Here is an 18,509-nt window from a genome sequence, read left to right on the forward strand (position 1 = left end):
GTCTTTAAAAAGAACATTTGGGAAGAGTTTGAGAATTAGGTTTAACCAGAAACACATTCAAACAAAGGCCCAGTAGAACAAGAACACGTGGAAGGTTTATAAATGAAAAGTAAAACAAATTGGTCCCATTACTCCTCTTTCACGACATAATTACTATTTATTATTTAAATATTTTTATTTTATTTAAATATGTCAATCAATCTCTTAATAGTTAAGGCATATCTATCATTTTGGAGAGACAGGCTTATTTATGTATAAAACTTGAGCCTCTTTTTTTTTTTATAATTATATAAATAATTCACAACTTTCTATTTTAGATTATGATTTTTCTTTTTTTATAATTACCTATCGGTAGCCTTTGCCGTTACTCCTTAATATTATATTTATATAGTGTGTATTACTTGAGAATGAACCCAAATAAATAAGGCAGAAGATTTTTATTAGTGTGATGATAATGATGTTTAAGCATATTTAATAACTTGAAAGGGGGAAAATAATCAGTCCATCCAAAGTTTTTATTCCATTATTCAACATCTGTCTGTCTTTTAAACACTATAAAATATTCCCCTCAAGTAAATAATCATCAACTTTGAAATGACATTTTAAATAAACTATTTGTTTTATCCTTATATAGATTATCTCTTAATTATATGTAATAATAATACATATATCTATTTTTATTTAATTTGCAATAAAAATAAATCACCATAGTAGTTGGTCAGCCATGGCATGGGAGTATTATGGGAACATGAGGAAATTTAATGGGTGTTTGAAAGTCCAAGCTTTTGATAAGACAAGACGAAGAATATTATTAAAAACCACCCATTAACCCAAGAGAATGGATGTGAATAAGTCAATTGTTGTGTTTAGAATATGATTTTTTTAATATATGAAAGGATTAGATATTGAGAAAAAAAAAATTGAATGTGATGATGGTGGGCTCTGATCAGGATTTGCAATTGGTGACATAGTTGGTGTAAATGAGTCTAAAGAGATAAGTTAAAATTGTTACATTTTCATTGATAATTGAATAAAATCAACTAACTTTATTAGGACCATCCATCCACTTGTCTAGTAATTAATTAGTCATGTTTTACATTTCCCATTTTGCAAAAATAAATTTGAAATAAAAATAAAGCACTTTTGGTGAATAAAGAAGATAAGTAAAAATCACTTGTATGTAGCCACAAATTAGAAAAAAAAAAAAACAAGGGGCTAGAAAGTCAGATATTGCAAAGTGATCTTTATTTATTGTACAAAATCCTTTTCCTTCTAAGGAAAGATATCTAATGCCGGATTCTATATTTGACTTTGCGAAAATTATTAACTCATATGGGCCTAATCTGGCCCAATGTCTTAACCCATCTAGGCCCATGTGGATCCAGTCTGAGTTCCCTATGAAAAGATGCTTTTCTTCTACTTTAGTGCAAGGTCAATTTTAATAATAGTTGATGGGAATTATACATCTTAATTGAAAATATAAGAAAAATACCTTTCTTCTTTTTGTGGGATTTTGATGTTATTGAATATGAATAAAACTATGTATGTTAACAAGTCTTATAAACTTATATGTACAAACTAAGATAATAATATATGATCAGGTGATGTGATTGTTTACTTTTTCTTCTACTCTAAAATCATATAATCATATACTACTATATCAGTAGTTAGTGCCCATATCGAACTAAACCTATTGGTTTCTGTTAGTTTTAGAATAAGGGAAAAAGATCATGAAAGTCAATTCAATAGGCATTCATCCCTAAATTATGGATACTTTCACATGTTTGTACAATCCAAGTGCCATGACCAAATTATAGCTTTGAGTTAAATATATATCCATTATTTGGGGATGATAACTTATATAATTTTATTTTGTTCTACTTTCAAACAAAAGCTTTTATTTTTATTTTTATTTTTTCATAATATATGATACTGAAAAAAGTATTAATATCAAGGAGGTGAGATGACAAGAAAAGGCATCTTTAAAAGAATAAAAAAGGCTATGGGTGATTATGCAAAGAAGAGGGGTTGTTGTTGATTGTAGGCAAATTATATATAGAGTCTCTTTCCATATACTTCATAATCTTATCCCACCTTCCAATCAAACCAATATATCAAGGATTTGTCACCTCCAACATAAACTTATTAATTTAAAGTAATTTTGGATAATAATGGAGTAACACTATTCACCTTCTTAACATAAACCATCTAAAAAATTGATTTGATGTTTGGGCGGTGGGAAAATTCTTTGATAGCTTTTGTTACTGTTGAAAATACAAAATACTTTGTTGTTTTTATCGATTAGGAGTTATTTACCCGCAAGTTATCCTACATATTTTGTCCACCTTTAAATTATTATAGTTTGAAAATTTTTTAATTCTTGATAATATTATTTTTTTGTAAGAAGGCAGAAATTATTAGGTTTAAAGGCTATGAAGGTAGAATGATGGAGGATGTTGAAAGTTTGTTGTTTGGTCGGTTAGAAGGTGGATGAAAATGAGGTCATACATGTTATTGTCTTGTTGAATTACATAGAATTAAAGTTTTATTATTGTGGTCCTCGACCTGCCTTGGAAATTGATTTTACCATAATTTACACTAATTATTTTAAACTACTTTTGACCATCAACCCAGCACAAGTCTAATCAATCTTTCTCCGCCTGGGGTTAACCAAAATTTCCTTAGTTTTAAGTAACAAAAGGAGGAATTTCAAGTTATTAGATCAAAAATTTTATTTATTTAGTATAATTAATTCAATTATAAAAAGAATAAGGTCCTTTCGTAAATAAAATACAATTCTCTGTAACGCACAATGATGCAGTTCTTAATCCCACACCATTTCAGACAGGTTTGGATTAGGCTTCCAAGCCCAATTCACGAGCTGATCTTGCCCCTGTTTTGCCTTTTAGAATATTGGCTTTTCTTCACCAAGAAGAGATTACCCAGAAAGCAACAATAGTAAATTGCAAAAGATGTCTCCTACTAACAGGTATCCAATTCCCAAAAGCCAATTCATCATGTACAAAAATTGACAAAGAAACTATACAAAAGGTATGGTTGGTGAAAGATACCTGCATCAAGGAATCGATTAGCTCAGTTGATTCAATACCTGTTTTGCCTTTTAGAATATTGGCTTTTCTTCACCAAGAAGAGATCACCCAGAAAGCAACAATACTAAATTGCAAAAGATGTCTCCTACTAACAGGTATCCAATTCCCAAAAGCCAATTCATCATGTACAAAAATTGACAAAGAAACTATACAAAAGGTATGGTTGGTGAAGGATACCTGCATCAAGGAATCAAAATTAGCTCAGTTGATTCAATACCTGTTTTGCCTTTTAGAATATTGGCTTTTCTTAACCAAGAAGAGATCACCCAGAAAGCAACAATACTAAATTGCAAAAGATGTCTCCTACTAACAGGTATCCAATTCCCAAAAGCCAATTCATCATGTAAAAAAATTGACAAAGAAACTATACAAAAGGTATGGTTGGTGAAAGATACCTGCATCAAGGAATCAATCAGCTCAGTTGATTCAACATCACCACCAGAAATCCAATCTCACCTTCCTCGAAAATCAGAATTCAAAGGAAAAAGTTCATGCATCTATCCAGCATAAGTACACTCAACAGACTTCCAATCTTATCAGCCAACTTCAGTTCTATACAGCTTTCCCATTCTGTCCCTCGATTAAAAAGCCAGTTTACTCTTGAGTGTAATATGATCAGTGATGCCAATTAATGCTCGAGACTGCTTTTTTTTTTTTTTTTCTTCATGAAATCAATTTCAATCCCCCATTAATAAATCATTGGTACAACATAAGCTCTCTGTTGCTTATTTGAGATTGTAATTAATAATCTGACAAAATGTTGCTTATCTAAATCAGATATTTTTAAAGTCCTCAACTGTATGGAGGGACCATGGCCAGAAGGCATAAAAATAAATTGATCTCAGAATGAAAAAAAAAAAAAGCTCTACGGAACATGCTCTGTTCAGAATCAATTCAATTTCTACCACAAACCCACAGCATTTCAAAAAATTATCTCATCTCAGCATGTTTTTCAGCAGTGGTGGATGCCGGTTCCTCGGTATGTTCCTTTTTGTTTGCAAGTTTTTCTGCTTCAGCCTTCTCAAGCAAAGCCTGTCTCTGCATAGCTGCCATCATCTCCCTCATTGTCTTCTCCTCTCCTTCCAGCTGTATTTTCATTATATACTCAGCTTCCTTGTCAATTGGTTTGAAGTATTCTTCAATGGCAGCCTCCTGCAGAGGAAGACATATTTTATTTATACAAGGGAAACTGGAACTTAAAAAGGAGAAATTTAACTGCAGACAAAGTGGCAAAAATAAGCTGCAAAATAAAAAAAAAACATAAAGCCTCGAAATTAAATGAAAATAACTAACCTAGGAGGATTCCATAAAAAAATTGCAGAAAAGTATATCAAATTACTCTTATAACCAACATAATTTTTTAGTCTTGCTTACATGTGGTATTTCTTTAAAACACAACAGAAATTATGCAAGTTCCTGAATCAACAAGGATTAGCATAGAAACACTGAGAATTAAAAGATAAACATATGGAAATTCATAGAATCAACTGCATTTGAAAATTTAGGTTATCCAAAGGCATGAAGCTTACTGTTTCTTCTAGCTTCTTATTTAAATTCTGCATCTCCTCAACCATACGGCGAACCTCCCCTAATATGGCTTGCTCAGGGAGTTTTCTTAAGGCTGTCTTCCTTTCTTGTGCCTGTCCAGAGAAGAAGAGAGGTAAAAGCTTATTAAGATGATCATTTTAGGTCGAAATTTCCCTGAAAACTTGTGGACCACAAGTATCATGTGTTTATGAGAATGATGAAAGCTAAAATCAAGAAACCAATAAAATGCAATAAGCCAAAACAGAACATAAAATATGATGGAAAGAGTGAAAATTAAGGTAAAATACAGTTTGTGATTACACATGGCATTACACTTCGACACAGTCCTTAGTGTCCTTAAAAAAAACACGATCATCATGATCTAATGTTGGATATCTTGATAAAAATGAGAGTTTGGATAACAATAAAAATGCCAAGTTTTGGAAATATTCACGTTGACTTCCTGAGTTAATAAAACAAGATGTGAAACCAGTATTCATGGTTGGTTTAAAAAATTCAAATGTTTTTATTTTATTTTGTTGTTTAAATGTAAGAAACTAGGAAATTATATAAAAATTTATTAAAAGAAGAAAATACAACGTGGACAGCATCACAGCAGAGCACAATTACGGCAAAAACCCAAAGGAGACTCCACCTTACATAAAGACAGCCCATAAACACCTGTCTAAGATCCACAATACATACTATCTCCTCCTTTACCCAAAAATGAAAAAGAAGTTATATGTTAGATTGATAAGTTGTTCCATAAAGAAGTTACATATTTTCTGTTTCCTTTCTCCAAGGCAACATGGTTCCATTGACCTCTATTGTGTAATAATTTCATTTTTCCTGTTCTGACACCATTATATACTACATTCCCAGGTAAAACACCAACCTATAAGATCATATAGTCCCAGGTACAACCAGCCTGTTCACTGTATTGGCTCAGCTCAGCACACCATGAGAAAAATTTTACCATGTTGAGGGCTGGTTGGCATGACATTTGGCTGTGTCCAGCCAGGGAGATCAACCAGTGGGTTGACACAACATGGACTGGTTTGGCACTTTTATTATTTTTTCTTCATCATTTTTAACCTTTATTTTCCTAGAAATATCCAACACATTCTCTGATTTTGCATTCTCAACCTGCAATCTCTTAATTTCCTTTCAAACAGTTTGGCCAACCAAGTGTAGGATTGCGCCAGGCCAGCCAAAAATTCGTCAAGACATATCATCACATAAAATGGTAAATATTGGGTTGCATCATCTAATCCATGGCTTTAATCAACTTGTAAACAAATACTAACCACTGGCACATTCTTTGTGGTAGCATTTGATAGAACTCAAACAGGACTAAAACTACAACAAGGCAGAACTTGAGGCATACTAAGACATTATATCATAAATCAACAGAAGAACAGTGATGACAAATTTATGTAATAGTAAGTAATACCTACCTGTTGGAGACGCTTATCAAGCTGCAACCTGTAAGATCGAATTCTTCGTTCTTCATATCCAGAAAGAACTCTCACATAAAACATGGCTCTTCTACCAAACTCTAATAACTTATCCATTCTAACCATTCACCAACTCAACATGTATGTATTCCTACACAAAATATAAACATGATTCAACAAAATAAGTTTTACACTCAAAGAGCATTAAATTGCCAATTTTCAGTAACATTACCTTAAATTGCAGAAAAAACTTTAACATTTATTGGTTGTTAAGAAAATTGTATTTTTATGGTGATGCTACTTAGAGGTGTTTTTAACTTCTTTTTTTTCTCCCCTAGTAAACCAATTTTCCCATCTACCTGAAAGATATGTTGCACCATAATTCATCCAGCTAAAGTAAAATGCACATGAGCGGGTGAGCACACACAATCACATAGATAAAGTACATCTTTTTTCTTATATTGAATCATTCAATCAGCATATGAAAACTTCAGTTTGATGTGCTGTTTGGGTTTCCAAAACAACCATGAGAGTCATTTACAATCGGATTTACAAGTACTTATTGCTCAATTTGGTGGAAGATAGTCAATGAACGATGAAATAAAGTATGTAAATTTAAGAAAAAGAACAGAATTCAATAAGAAATTTAACTTGAAATCAACAGCGATGTTGAAGACAAAAAAAGCCCTCCATTTGTCAATCAATACACAAACACAATAACATCACATATCCTTGATTTATAACTTTCTTTACATATTTACGTTCCCTTCCATCATACAATTCTTAATCCAATAAACAATATACATGATATTTATTCATCAAATAAAAATTAGAGAACATAAATTTTTTTCTTTAGAAATGATTAAAGGAAAAAATATGGAGAACAAGAACAAACTTATAAAGGACCTTCTCTCTCTTTTTCTTTTTAAGTTGGAAGAAAAAACAACTCAGATTAAATTTTACACCAAAAACAAAAGAGTGATATTTACTGACAAAGTTTAAAAAAAAACAACTGAATTATAGCTTAAATTAAGTTCCCTGAGGCCTTACAAGGCATATACAGCAGCTACAAGAAGACTATTTTTCTGAAACAAGGCCAGAAAGCAAGCTTGCTTAAGAAAAGCAGAATCCAATAAACCCAGAGTATTTTCTCAGTTTAATTATTTTATATATAATAATAATAAACAGAAATAAAAAGATTATATGGGCATTTCTGGTGAAAATCTGTACAATCCAATAGAATTGAGAGAGAATGGTGAAGATTGTAAATGCGAAAATGTGAGAGAGAGAAATAAAGAAGAAAAAGACTGCTTGTGAAAAGTAACCCTGAAAACACAAATGGTTAAAAAATCATTAACCCTAGATATGCAAATTATCCCATTTAAATCCAAAAATTAAAAATTAAAAAAATCATAGCTTGAAAACAGAAGCAGCACTCAGTGTCTACCGAAATTTGAGCAGAAACAGAAAAGAATAAATGCTTAGAACGTGTCCCCTGTGAGCTCAAGCAAATCAAGATTGGTGAGTAACAGTCAATGGTAAAGCGCACACAAGAAAACAAATAAGACCCTCCTTTTCTTCCGACTAAGCACAAAAAAGTGGAAATTCTGAGTAGAATGAGGGGTAGTAGAGAGATTAAAGAATTTTAGTGTTGAGTTTGACGGTGAATCTGCAGCCAGGAATAGGAAAAACCGTCGATCGACTAGAATTGGGAGCTTCAAAAATCCCGCAGTCCACCGCTAGGCCGAGAGAATGAAAAAATGGTACTGCTCCAAACCCCCCGGGTCATTCCTCAGGCCCAACAAGTCATGCTGTGCATGCATCTAAACAATGATTATGATTGGAGCGTCTCTAAATTCTAATTCAAAATTATTTATGTAAAAATTTGTATTTACCTTATTATTATTACACATAATTTTATTAATGTATATAATATAACTCAACCTGGAAAATATTAATTGGCGAGTTAATTACACACACGCCACTTCGTGACCAAGAAAGGTTGGGGTGGGGAAGGCTCGACCACTCTGTGGGAAGGTGGGCTCTCTGGTTGACATCTTACATTTTTAATCTTTTGATAGGCTCTTTGTCATAATGAATAAACTACATTGCCCCACACATGTTTGTTCTACAAACATTTTCATCCCTAGTTATCATAGACATGATAGTTTGTGCCATTAAACTGTATTTATATTATGTTAGTTTGGATTCTAAGTTAAAAGCCTTCAACACTAAGTTGACTTGAATTAGATACGTATAAAAAATAATCCAATCTAAAATATGTTTAGATTAACTTGACACAACTTGAATTGATATAAAATTATTTATTATTTTTACTTTTCTAAGTGATATTAGCATTTTAATTTTTTTACCAAATTACTTTAACTTAATATAAAATAGTCAATTTTTAATACGATTCATTAACTTAATACGACACAAAAAAATCAGACTAAGTTTGAGTTTTTTCACATGAAATTTAATTTAGGTCAAATTGATATGACTTAAAACTAAAACAGAGTTACGGTTGATATGAAAATAATCCAAACTGAATCAAATGTTGAGAGAAATACTATTTTAATAGAATTTATTATGAATAAATTAAAAAAAAAGAAAATTATAAAAAAAGGCCAAAATTAAAGGGGTCTAAGCGAAATTACCCAAAACAACCAAGTTAAAGCAAAATTGCCCAACATTTGTGAAATGACCAAACTGCCCATATATATAAACAAGGCAAATTTTCATATTTTCCACTGTAAAACTGCCACGGTCATTATGCAAATCCAAAGAAAAAATCGCACTCTCTCCACTGTCCCACTGTCAAGTAGATTTCTGACGATCGAAAATGGTCAAGAAGGTTAGTATATCTTTCATAATTTTGTTTGAATCAAGTTATTGTTCATATTATTGAGATTTGAGTGAGATTTTACGGTTTGAAACTTTAGAGTTTCGATTTTGAACAATGCTTAAAATGTTTTGATTCTTGACTGTTTTCGTTAAATTTGTTGTGGGGTTTTGTGTTATAGTATATGTAAATTTGATTTGTGTTGAAATTGGAGGCCGAAATGACAAATTTTTGGCCGAAAAATGCATCCAAAGCAATCAGCAATCTGACTATGGGAACAGTGGATCCCACGATCATGACGAATACTCCCATTGTCAAGAGACATTGATAATGGGTTAGGGGGTTAAGTGGTTTTTTTAAAACATTAGGGAGTTGGCCGTCATAGATTAGTCCACTGCGGGCGTTTCTGAAATTTGTCATATGACAGTGGACTGCTGTCGTGATACCATGGGTTGGGGGGAAAATTTACTTTTTTGAAACTACAAGGGCGGTAATAGATTCGAAAATTACTGAGGGGGCAAGGGATAAATATTGGACATGTTTGTAATAGAAATTTTCTCAAGGGGTAAATTGATAATTTTCACATCTAGGGTTTCTCAACGTGTAGTTTTCGAATTTTATATCCGTTTTTTCTGTTTTAGGGTTTTTCAATATGTAGTTTTCGAATTTGAGATTCAATTTTTTTATTTTTGTGCCTTTCAGACATATTTTACGATGTAATGACCTAATTTTACTCAATATTTCGGTTTTTTCGTTTATAGGATATATCAATTCGTTTTTTTGAATTTAAGTTTCATTTTTCTGAATTTCACCGTTTTATGATATATCGATTCGTATTTTTCAGATTTCTGAACGATTTTTTCGATTAGTGGCATTCTTATGTATTTTAATTGATAGAGTTTAAATTTCAATTCCGTTTTTTCAATTGTTCATATTCTATGGTATATCAACGTATAGAATTCGAATTTCATTTTCGTTTTTCGAATTTCACCGTTTTAGGATATATCGACTCGTATTTTCTAGATTTTGGAATGATTTTTCAATTGTTGTCATTCTAGGGTATTTCAACGTTTAAAATTCAAATTTCAGTTCCGTTTTTTCGAATTTCACTGTTTTAGGATATATCAACTCATATTTTAAAGATTTCCAAATGATTTTTCGATTATTGACATTTTAAGATATTTCAAAGTATAGAATTCGAATTTCCATTCCATTTTTTTCAATTTTCGTCCTTTCAGGATATATTGATTCATATTTTCATATTTTCGACTGATTTTTTGATTGTTAACATTATATGGTATTTCAATGTGCAGAATTCGAATTTTATTTTCATTTTTTTAAATTTCACCTTTTTCGGATATATTGACTCATACTTTCCAGATTTTCGAATAATTTTTTTATTGTTGACATTCTAGAGTATTTCAACGTTTAGAATTCGAATTTCAGTTCTGTTTTTTCGATAAGGTATAGTATATATGCATTTTCATAACATTTTATGTTGAATTAGTTTATAATCAATTGTTTTTTGTCACTGTTTATACGTTTACATCCCTATAAACTTCGACTGCGCACATTGGGTGGCCGAGGTTATAGATTTTTGTGAGTGGTCTATTACGGTGTACGATTCTGAGGAATCATATTCGAGGAATATAAGGTGTCTGGAGCAGCGGATGCAACCATACATGGCATTCATACCCGCATTATTAAAGGCGACAAGCTTCTGGACATCTTTTGGGTAGACTCCACGACGTGATCCCCTCACGTTATATCAAGCGACGGATGTCCCTCAGCAGGGGGAGGGCTCCGGTGACTGTGGCATTTTTATGTTACGATTTTTTTAGTGTTTGGCGTTGTCACGGAGTGTCAATTTTTCCCGAGAGTCGTCTACCTCTATGCGTCGACGTTTAGCATCGCAGTTGTATTTTCACTGTATCGAGTAGCTCATCGGTGTATATTTAGTTAGCTCGTTGTTTATTTATTGTTTTTCATATGTTCTTATGCATATATTTATTGTTTTTCATATGTTCTTATGTATATATTTATTGTATGTGCGTATGTGTACGATGTACTTTATCTGTCATTATATATGAATATGTAGTTGATTTCATTTTATATGTGATTTGAGTGATGTTACTATCAAACATGAGTCGATATATCCTAAAATGGTGAAATTCAAAAAAACAAAAACAAAATTCAAATTTTATACATTGAAATACCCTAGAATGTTAACAATGAAAAAATCAACTGAAAATCTGAAAATACAAATCGATATATCATAAAAGGAAGAAAATCAAAAAAATAGAACTGAAATTTGAATTTTATACTTTCAAATACCATAAAATGTTAATAATCGAAAAATCATTCAGAAATCTTCAAAATAGGAGTCGATATATCTTAAAATGGTGAAATTTGAAAAAACAGAATTGAAATTCGAATTCTAAACGTTAAAATAGCCTAGAATGTCAACAATCGAAAAATCATTCAAAAATATGAAAAATACGAGTCGATATATCTTAAAACGGTGAAATTCAAAAAAACGAAAATAAAATTCAAATTCTATATGTTGAAATACCCTAGAATGTTAACAACAAAAAAATCAGTCGAAAATCTGAAAATACGAATCGATATATCCTGAAAGGATGAAAATTGAAAAAATAAAACTGAAATTCAAATTTTATACTTTAAAATACCATAAAATGTCAATAATCGAAAAATCATTTAGAAATCTTCAAAATACGAGTCGATATGTCCTAAAACGGTGAAATTCGAAAAAACGAAACTGAAATTCGAATTCTAAACGTTGAAATAGCCTAGAATATCAACAATTAAAAAATCGTTCAAAAATCTGGAAAATAAGAATCAATATATCATAAAATGGCGAAATTTGAAAAAACGAAAACGAAATTCAAATTTTATACGTTGAAATGTCATAGAATGCGAATAATCGAAAAATCATTAGAAAATCTGAAAACAAGACTCGATTTATCCTAAAATTGTGAAAATCGAAAAAACGGAATTGAAATTCGAACTCTATCAGTTGAAATATGTGAAAATGTAACTAATCAAAAAATCGTTCAGAAATCTGAAAAATACGAATCGATATATCCTATAAATGAAAAAACCAAAATATTGAGCCGAAATTAAGTCATTATATCGTAAAATGTGACAAAAAAGCACAAAAATAAAAAAAACAAATCTCAATTGCGAAAACTACATATTGAAAAACCCTAAAACAAAAAAAACGGATATAAAATTCGAAAACTACACGTCAAGAAACCCTAGGTATGAAAATAATCAATTTACCCCCTGAAAAATTTTCTACTACAAATAGGTCCAATATTTTCCCTTGCCCTTTCAGTAATTTTCTAATCTATTAACGCCCTTGCAATTTCAAAAAAGTAACTTTTTCCCCCAACTCAATATTTAGTGAGTGAGGGGGTTTATATATATGAGAGGAAGGGTAATTTTGATATTTTAGAAAAAGTTATGGGCATTTTTGCTTAGGAATAGGAAATTTGGGCTTTTTTGCTTTAAAATAGTGAATTTAGGCATTTTTACTTAATGGAGAGGTATTTTGGCCATTTTTTATAATTTCCCTAAAAAATATATTGAAAGACAATTATCAATAATAATTGAAATTCTTACATGTTTATGTACTTGTAAATAAAAATCAAGAATAATCATAGTAATTACAACCATATATAATATGTAAAAATGTTAATTGTTGATACATATCCTTCAAAACCTCTTTAATTTGTTACTAACAAATTATGCTAAAGTTGCATTTCTTTAAATAATTACAAGTTCAAGTTAATTTGGTTTGTTTTTTGCATCAACCTTAACACGACTCATTTTAATTTCAAGAATTGTTAGATCAATTAAATTAAATTTTGTGTAAAAAAAAAAAACCCTATTTTGATATTTTTCATATTATATCATATCGGATTAATAAATCATGTAAAAAATATAATTAAGAGTGACCACAAGCCTAACCCAGGTGAGTCAAATCCAAGTGAGGATTTGATATTTGACCAAAAGACTTATTCCCACCTAAGGTTTAGTGCAAATATAAACTTCTATCCGTGGTTTTAAAAATTTTAATATTTACCTATTTACCAACTTTTGTAGATTTTTTTGTTACGGTTAAAGATAAAATTATTGTTTTACTTTTCATATTAAAAAATATATAATTTTATCTCATTTCTTCTAATATTTTAAAAACTAAAAATTTTACTCCAGTGTTAACTTTGAAAAGTGACTCCCCCCCCCCCCCCCCCCCCCCCCCCAAAACCCCTACATCTCTAAGATTTTTTTCTCTCCAACAATGATGATGACCACCATCTCCACTATTTTCCTACCTTGGTTGCCTCCCTTCTCGACAGATGAAGAACATGTCCTTGTCTCTTCCTCGACGAAGAACACGTCTTTGACTCTTCCTTGACATAAACAACGTCTTCTTCTTTGCTTGTTGAGGGAGGCAGTCAAAGGGAGGAAAATGCTAGAGATGGTGGTGGTCAATATTGTTGGAGTGAAGAAAACCTTAGAGATGTAAAAGGAAAAAAAATCACTTTTCAAAGTTGAAAATGAGGTGAAATTTTTTGTTTTCAAAACCTAAGGAAAAAATGATATAAAATTATGTTTTTTTAATATAGAAGGTAAAATAATAAATTTACTCTTATTTTTAACAAAAAAATCTACCAAAATTTGATTGACGGATGAGTATTTAGGTTTTCAAAACCCCGTAGATGGAAATGTATATTTACACTAAAACTTAGGTGGGAATAAGTCTTTTAGCCTTGATATTTTTAGGACAATAGAATATAAGTATAAAATTAGAGATAATATTATACATGAGATATTTATACAATTACTTGATATTGAAATTCATTAGAGAAGACTTCAAAATGAAAAAAAAACATTAAAATTTTTGTACAATATAAAAGCATAAAAAATATCCACATATAACCTTTAACAACTGCAAACAAATATTTATAGTGATGATAATAAACATAAAATGATAGAAAAATAAACAAAAATGAAAAGGAACTACAAATTTACATGTATCTAAGTTTAAGCACTATGCAATGCTTGTAGAATCGGGAAGGAAAAGAAAAACAAATCAATCCCACCACCTCAATGCTCTAGAAGTTGCATAGTGATTGAAACATAGAATCTTCAAGTGAACAAGTAAAAATATTTTTAAATCTCTATGTGTAAGTAGTATGTACTGCTTGTAGGCTCGAATAAGAAATCAAATCCCACCTCAATCTCATAAGCATTACACACAGTGAATGAATTCTGATTCTAAATGCCTATAGACATCTCTATTTATACACAAAACTTTGTCATCCTCCATTGAAAAGGTTATCTTATATGCCTTTTACTTCCAACTATGCGAAATGCAATAACCATGTATGAAATAGCCCATTCACATTCAACTTACCAAATCTAGCCCTACATACTTTCCATGTTTTATAGCCCACCAACCCTAATTACCTTATAGGCATAACTTCCATGTACTTGTAAATAAATCAAAAAATATATTACACAGGTTTAACATTTTTTATTTTAATTTTATGACTCAACAACCTTATAATTACAAAGGCTTACCTTTTATACTTTGAAAATCAATCATGTTACATTTAATCTTAATTTATTATATTTTTAAAAAATTGAATATAATGAATATCGTTAATCAAGTATGTTTCTCTAATATATTGTATCTTAATATATTGTGTTTTTAATAGTGAATATATCGAGTACCTTATATTAAATGTCAAATACAATATATTAGAGACAAAATCATATATTTTAAATTTAACCTTAATTTATGATATTTTAAAAATAGATCGATCAAACATATCACATTTCACATAAAATTTTAGCAATTATTTATTGTGTTTTTACAACATAAAATTTTGTTAAATAAATTAGTAAGGTCTTTGAGGAGACTATATGCATTAACAAAGAATAATAATTTCAATTAATAATAATATATCACCGCTTAATTAAATATTATTTTATCATTTATTCAACATCACCTAATTATGTAATGAAAATGTCTAATAAAGTGTTCTAAAACCAATAATCTGGTTAATATGTTAATATTAATTTATAACTTGTATCATGTTTATATTAAGAGTAACATTATACACAAATAATGTGCAAAACAATAACATGTTTCCATGTGATTGAATATTATTTTATTTATAATTTAAAATCACCCAACACCTAATTATAGAGTGACATGTTATAGCTTATACCCATTATTTAATTGTTATATTAATAAGATAATATTTCTTCATTATTCCTTTATTTGTAACAAAAGGACCAACACTTGTTAACGATTGTAAAAACCCTAAATGCATATATAATAGTCGTTATAAAAATGTTCGTACTTTTAATATTACTTTGACTTAAAACACAAATAATACGATTGAAACTACCATAGTGTCATAAAAAAATAATGATAGATCTCCTAAAGAGTTATTTGCTAATAACATGGTACAATACATTGGTAAACATTCATCACTTCCATATATCAAGAATACATATATTAAGAGTAAGTTTTCATTCAATTCAATACTATCCAATCGTTGTTACAAAAACAATTAATATAGATCAAATAAAATTTGTTGCAATGAAATTGCAATCAATTGAAAGATTCAGCATGTAAGAACAAAGAGGCAATTTGTAATTCTGTGAAGTGTGCTAGACATATAGGACAACGTAGATTTTGATCAGGTGGGCCAAAATTGTGGTGGATCAGGTGAAGACATAAGAGATATCAGTTGGTTGGTCCAAGGCTGTCCAGACTGAAGGAAATAAGTCCACTAACGATCAAACCAAAAACAAAATAGTTTGCCTTGCAACCAAGGAAAACGATAATGCGGGTAAATCAATCGTGTATATGCCTATAAATTATGAGGATATAAATGAAATTGAATTTTTTTGCCCCCTCAGGTCAGAGGACGAGTGCATTCAGAGTTTATTGTTATCATCCGTACTAGTAATACCACAAATTTAAGCAAACCAATTCACCACTGCAAACAGTGGCTTTATTGAAAGAGCAGAAACCGACATGTCAACATGAGGGAAAAATCCGGCCTCATACAATCACCAAAGTTAGGGGAATACAGACACTATTACCCCCAACACTTGATGAACACAATTTTGTTTAGTTAACTATAACAAAGTTCAGAGAAAAAGAAGGCGAATATATACATTACTTTTACTGTTTGCAACCCAAAGTTAAATGAGAGGAGTTCACCCGCCACCCAGACTTCTAATCCCTTCTTTTCTTCTTCTTCTCATTTTTCTCATTTGCATTTTTCAGCTGTTCAACAAAAATGATCCACATTATGAACCATAATAAATTATAACAGGATCTATTATGCTTAGAAAAAGACTGTTGATCAAGTGATACAAATCAAAATTGGTGACAATAATACCCCTGGCATTCTGACTCACCATGATGATGAGAATACGGACAAAAACAGCAACAAAATCAGTGAAAAGGGTCAGGGCATGCTTCACGTAGTCCAGATCGCCAAAGTGAGCTTTCTCAATGATATCCTGGGTGTCCACCACAATGTAGCCCACAAACACCAATAGCCCAAAGTACAGCTGCAAACAATCAAAAGGATATTGAATAATTGCATCTGCAAACAACAATATCAAACTAACCTAACAAAGATTGTCACCATAAGAAAGTCAATAATCAATCATCTTCTCACCTCAAACTTGAACAGAGTTGTTGAACCCCCAAAGATAGAGGAAGCAAACTGCAACCAGAATAACATGGAGAGACCAGATGAGAGCAAGCCACCAAGGTATAGATATTCTCTGCGCCTAGCCAACATAGCTGCTACTGAGAAACATGCAAAAGCCAACCCAGTTCCCACAAATGCTGTGATCAGAATGCTGTTGTAACAAGAAAGACATTTCATAATCAGCACAGATAATTCAATGATACACCAACTGATAGGAAACTCCATCATAGTATTATGTCTAAATTACTTGGAAACACAAATAATAAACTCAAAAAAATTAGTCTGAGGAAGAACACCACAGTGAAAGGATCATCCAAGCACTTGTAAAGAGCTAAATGCTCAATAATTACGTTTGAAAAACTGAACCAATAGCATAAGTTAGAGGCACACACAAAGTATGAAATTTAGGCATTAACTCCATAGTTCCCGAAAAGTAGGGGAAGAGGAATATAAGAAAGATGAGAAAAAAAACTCGCAGATCTAATGAAATTCTAGTATATAGAAACTTTGGTCAAATTAATCTCAGCATACAAATCAGAATAGACGTCCTCTTGACCAACCAAGTTTAAACCAATAAATTATAAAATTGTATCAGCAGCTTATGGGAAGTACCTATCAAATAATAACCCGAACACCATAATCTAACTGATGTAAAACCACATCTCAAAGCTTAAAGTTAAGATACAATAGAAACAACGAAACATAACTGCACATGTACCTTGGGTCAACCTGAATGGCCAAATCAATCAAAGGACCAATGGAGGCTCCTTCAAATAGGCCCGCAGCCATCATTAGACCGACTCTCTTTTGCTGCCCACCACGGAAAACACATCAAAATGAGAAGTGAGTTCCCAGAAACGTATATAGAAACAGAACCAAGAAGTCAGGAACACAAATCTTGTGACAGTACCTCTTCATTAGGTGGGGTTGACAACACCCAAAAAATGCATCCTAGCGTAGCGAGAGTTGTAAGGAGACCACCGATGTTCCAGAGGAGATGCAGGTAAGCTCCAGTGGCCGATGCAACAAGGGCACAACATAAGGAAAGGTAAACCTAGATATTTGCAGAAGCCCCTTTCAATGAGAACAAAAACATATACCGGAATCTTAATTGCAAAACACACAATCTTACAGAAGAGAGCAACCTATTCTCTGAGCTAAAGGTGTAGATGCATAAAGAAAAAACAATTGGTTGAATAATAGTTAAACCCATAACATTAAGTGCTGGGAATCCTCTCTAGACTTGCAATTTTAACAGCAAACCAAACAAGGATCTTCCATTGGACCATAAAAACATTTAACAATTTTGCGAGAAAACTAAATATCTATACCAAAAGCGTAACGCAACAAACTAGATTTAAATAGAAACCTAGATATTACAAACTTAAATATTCTAATAAGACTACACCTTCTAGATGTATGAAGAAACAAATTATGGATGCCACAGTATCCTATCGAAATTACAGCGAACTATGATAAATATCACATTATTTTGGATTTTCTAGCGAAATAGAATTACATTTCTTGAGGAAATTAATAAACATGAATTTACCCGTTTAAGATGAGACTGCACGACGGGAGAGATCTGACTAAAGTTCTTGAAGGAGTTCCACCGAGAAGAATTTTGAGACTCAAAGAAAGAGGAAAAAGCATCCATTGTTGTTCCGATCAAGAGAAATCACGAGAAAATTGCCTAGAGAGAAAGTCAGAGCAAATATAAAATTGTAATGAAAGAGAAAGGGAACTCTTGTGATATTTATAGTTATAAGGCAAGGAAGTTTCGTTCGAAATTTCTAGGCTA

At 31.2% G+C, this 18,509-nt stretch overlaps 2 protein-coding genes across 4 annotated transcripts; both read right to left on the reverse strand.

Moving 5' to 3' along the window:
* Window positions 1–3,809: 3,809 nt before the first annotated feature.
* LOC123211481 lies at window positions 3,810–7,871 on the reverse strand. 3 transcript variants are annotated; one of them, XM_044630243.1, is made up of 4 exons: window positions 7,667–7,871; window positions 6,095–6,245; window positions 4,640–4,750; window positions 3,810–4,262 (listed from the first exon to the last, which is right to left on the reverse strand). In XM_044630243.1, the coding sequence occupies exons 2-4, from the start codon at window positions 6,218–6,220 to the stop codon at window positions 4,041–4,043; spliced, it is 459 nt and encodes a 152-aa protein (XP_044486178.1). In that variant the 5' UTR covers window positions 6,221–6,245; window positions 7,667–7,871; the 3' UTR covers window positions 3,810–4,040. The 3 variants fall into 3 exon arrangements, with proteins under 3 accessions (XP_044486178.1, XP_044486176.1, XP_044486177.1); XM_044630241.1 differs by lacking the exon at window positions 7,667–7,871 and adding an exon at window positions 7,542–7,660; XM_044630242.1 differs by lacking the exon at window positions 7,667–7,871 and adding an exon at window positions 7,145–7,638.
* An 8,087-nt stretch (window positions 7,872–15,958) lies between these two features.
* LOC123211477 (bax inhibitor 1-like) lies at window positions 15,959–18,472 on the reverse strand. The gene is made up of 6 exons (XM_044630230.1): window positions 18,261–18,472; window positions 17,619–17,762; window positions 17,427–17,518; window positions 16,673–16,859; window positions 16,407–16,562; window positions 15,959–16,272 (listed from the first exon to the last, which is right to left on the reverse strand). Exons 1-6 carry the CDS (start codon window positions 18,363–18,365, stop codon window positions 16,222–16,224), a joined length of 735 nt encoding a protein of 244 aa, XP_044486165.1. The 5' UTR covers window positions 18,366–18,472; the 3' UTR covers window positions 15,959–16,221.
* Window positions 18,473–18,509: the final 37 nt, after the last annotated feature.

The sequence above is a fragment of the Mangifera indica genome, chromosome 3, assembly GCF_011075055.1.
Source record: "Mangifera indica cultivar Alphonso chromosome 3, CATAS_Mindica_2.1, whole genome shotgun sequence".
NCBI lineage: Eukaryota > Viridiplantae > Streptophyta > Magnoliopsida > Sapindales > Anacardiaceae > Mangifera > Mangifera indica.

Excerpts from the sequence above, each read along its gene's own strand:
- LOC123211481 (XM_044630243.1), bottom strand. The coding sequence starts at position 6,220 with ATGGTTAGAATGGATAAGTTATTAGAGTTTGGTAGAAGAGCCATGTTT. Across the intron at positions 4,751-6,094 it reads TTGATAAGCGTCTCCAACAG|GCACAAGAAAGGAAGACAGC; the intron begins GTAGGTATTACT and ends TTCTCTGGACAG. Across the intron at positions 4,263-4,639 it reads ATAAGAAGCTAGAAGAAACA|GAGGCTGCCATTGAAGAATA; the intron begins GTAAGCTTCATG and ends CTTCCTCTGCAG.
- LOC123211477 (XM_044630230.1), bottom strand. The coding sequence starts at position 18,365 with ATGGATGCTTTTTCCTCTTTCTTTGAGTCTCAAAATTCTTCTCGGTGG. Across the intron at positions 17,519-17,618 it reads CAACCCCACCTAATGAAGAG|CAAAAGAGAGTCGGTCTAAT; the intron begins GTACTGTCACAA and ends CGTGGTGGGCAG. Across the intron at positions 16,563-16,672 it reads CAACTCTGTTCAAGTTTGAG|CTGTACTTTGGGCTATTGGT; the intron begins GTGAGAAGATGA and ends GATTGTTTGCAG.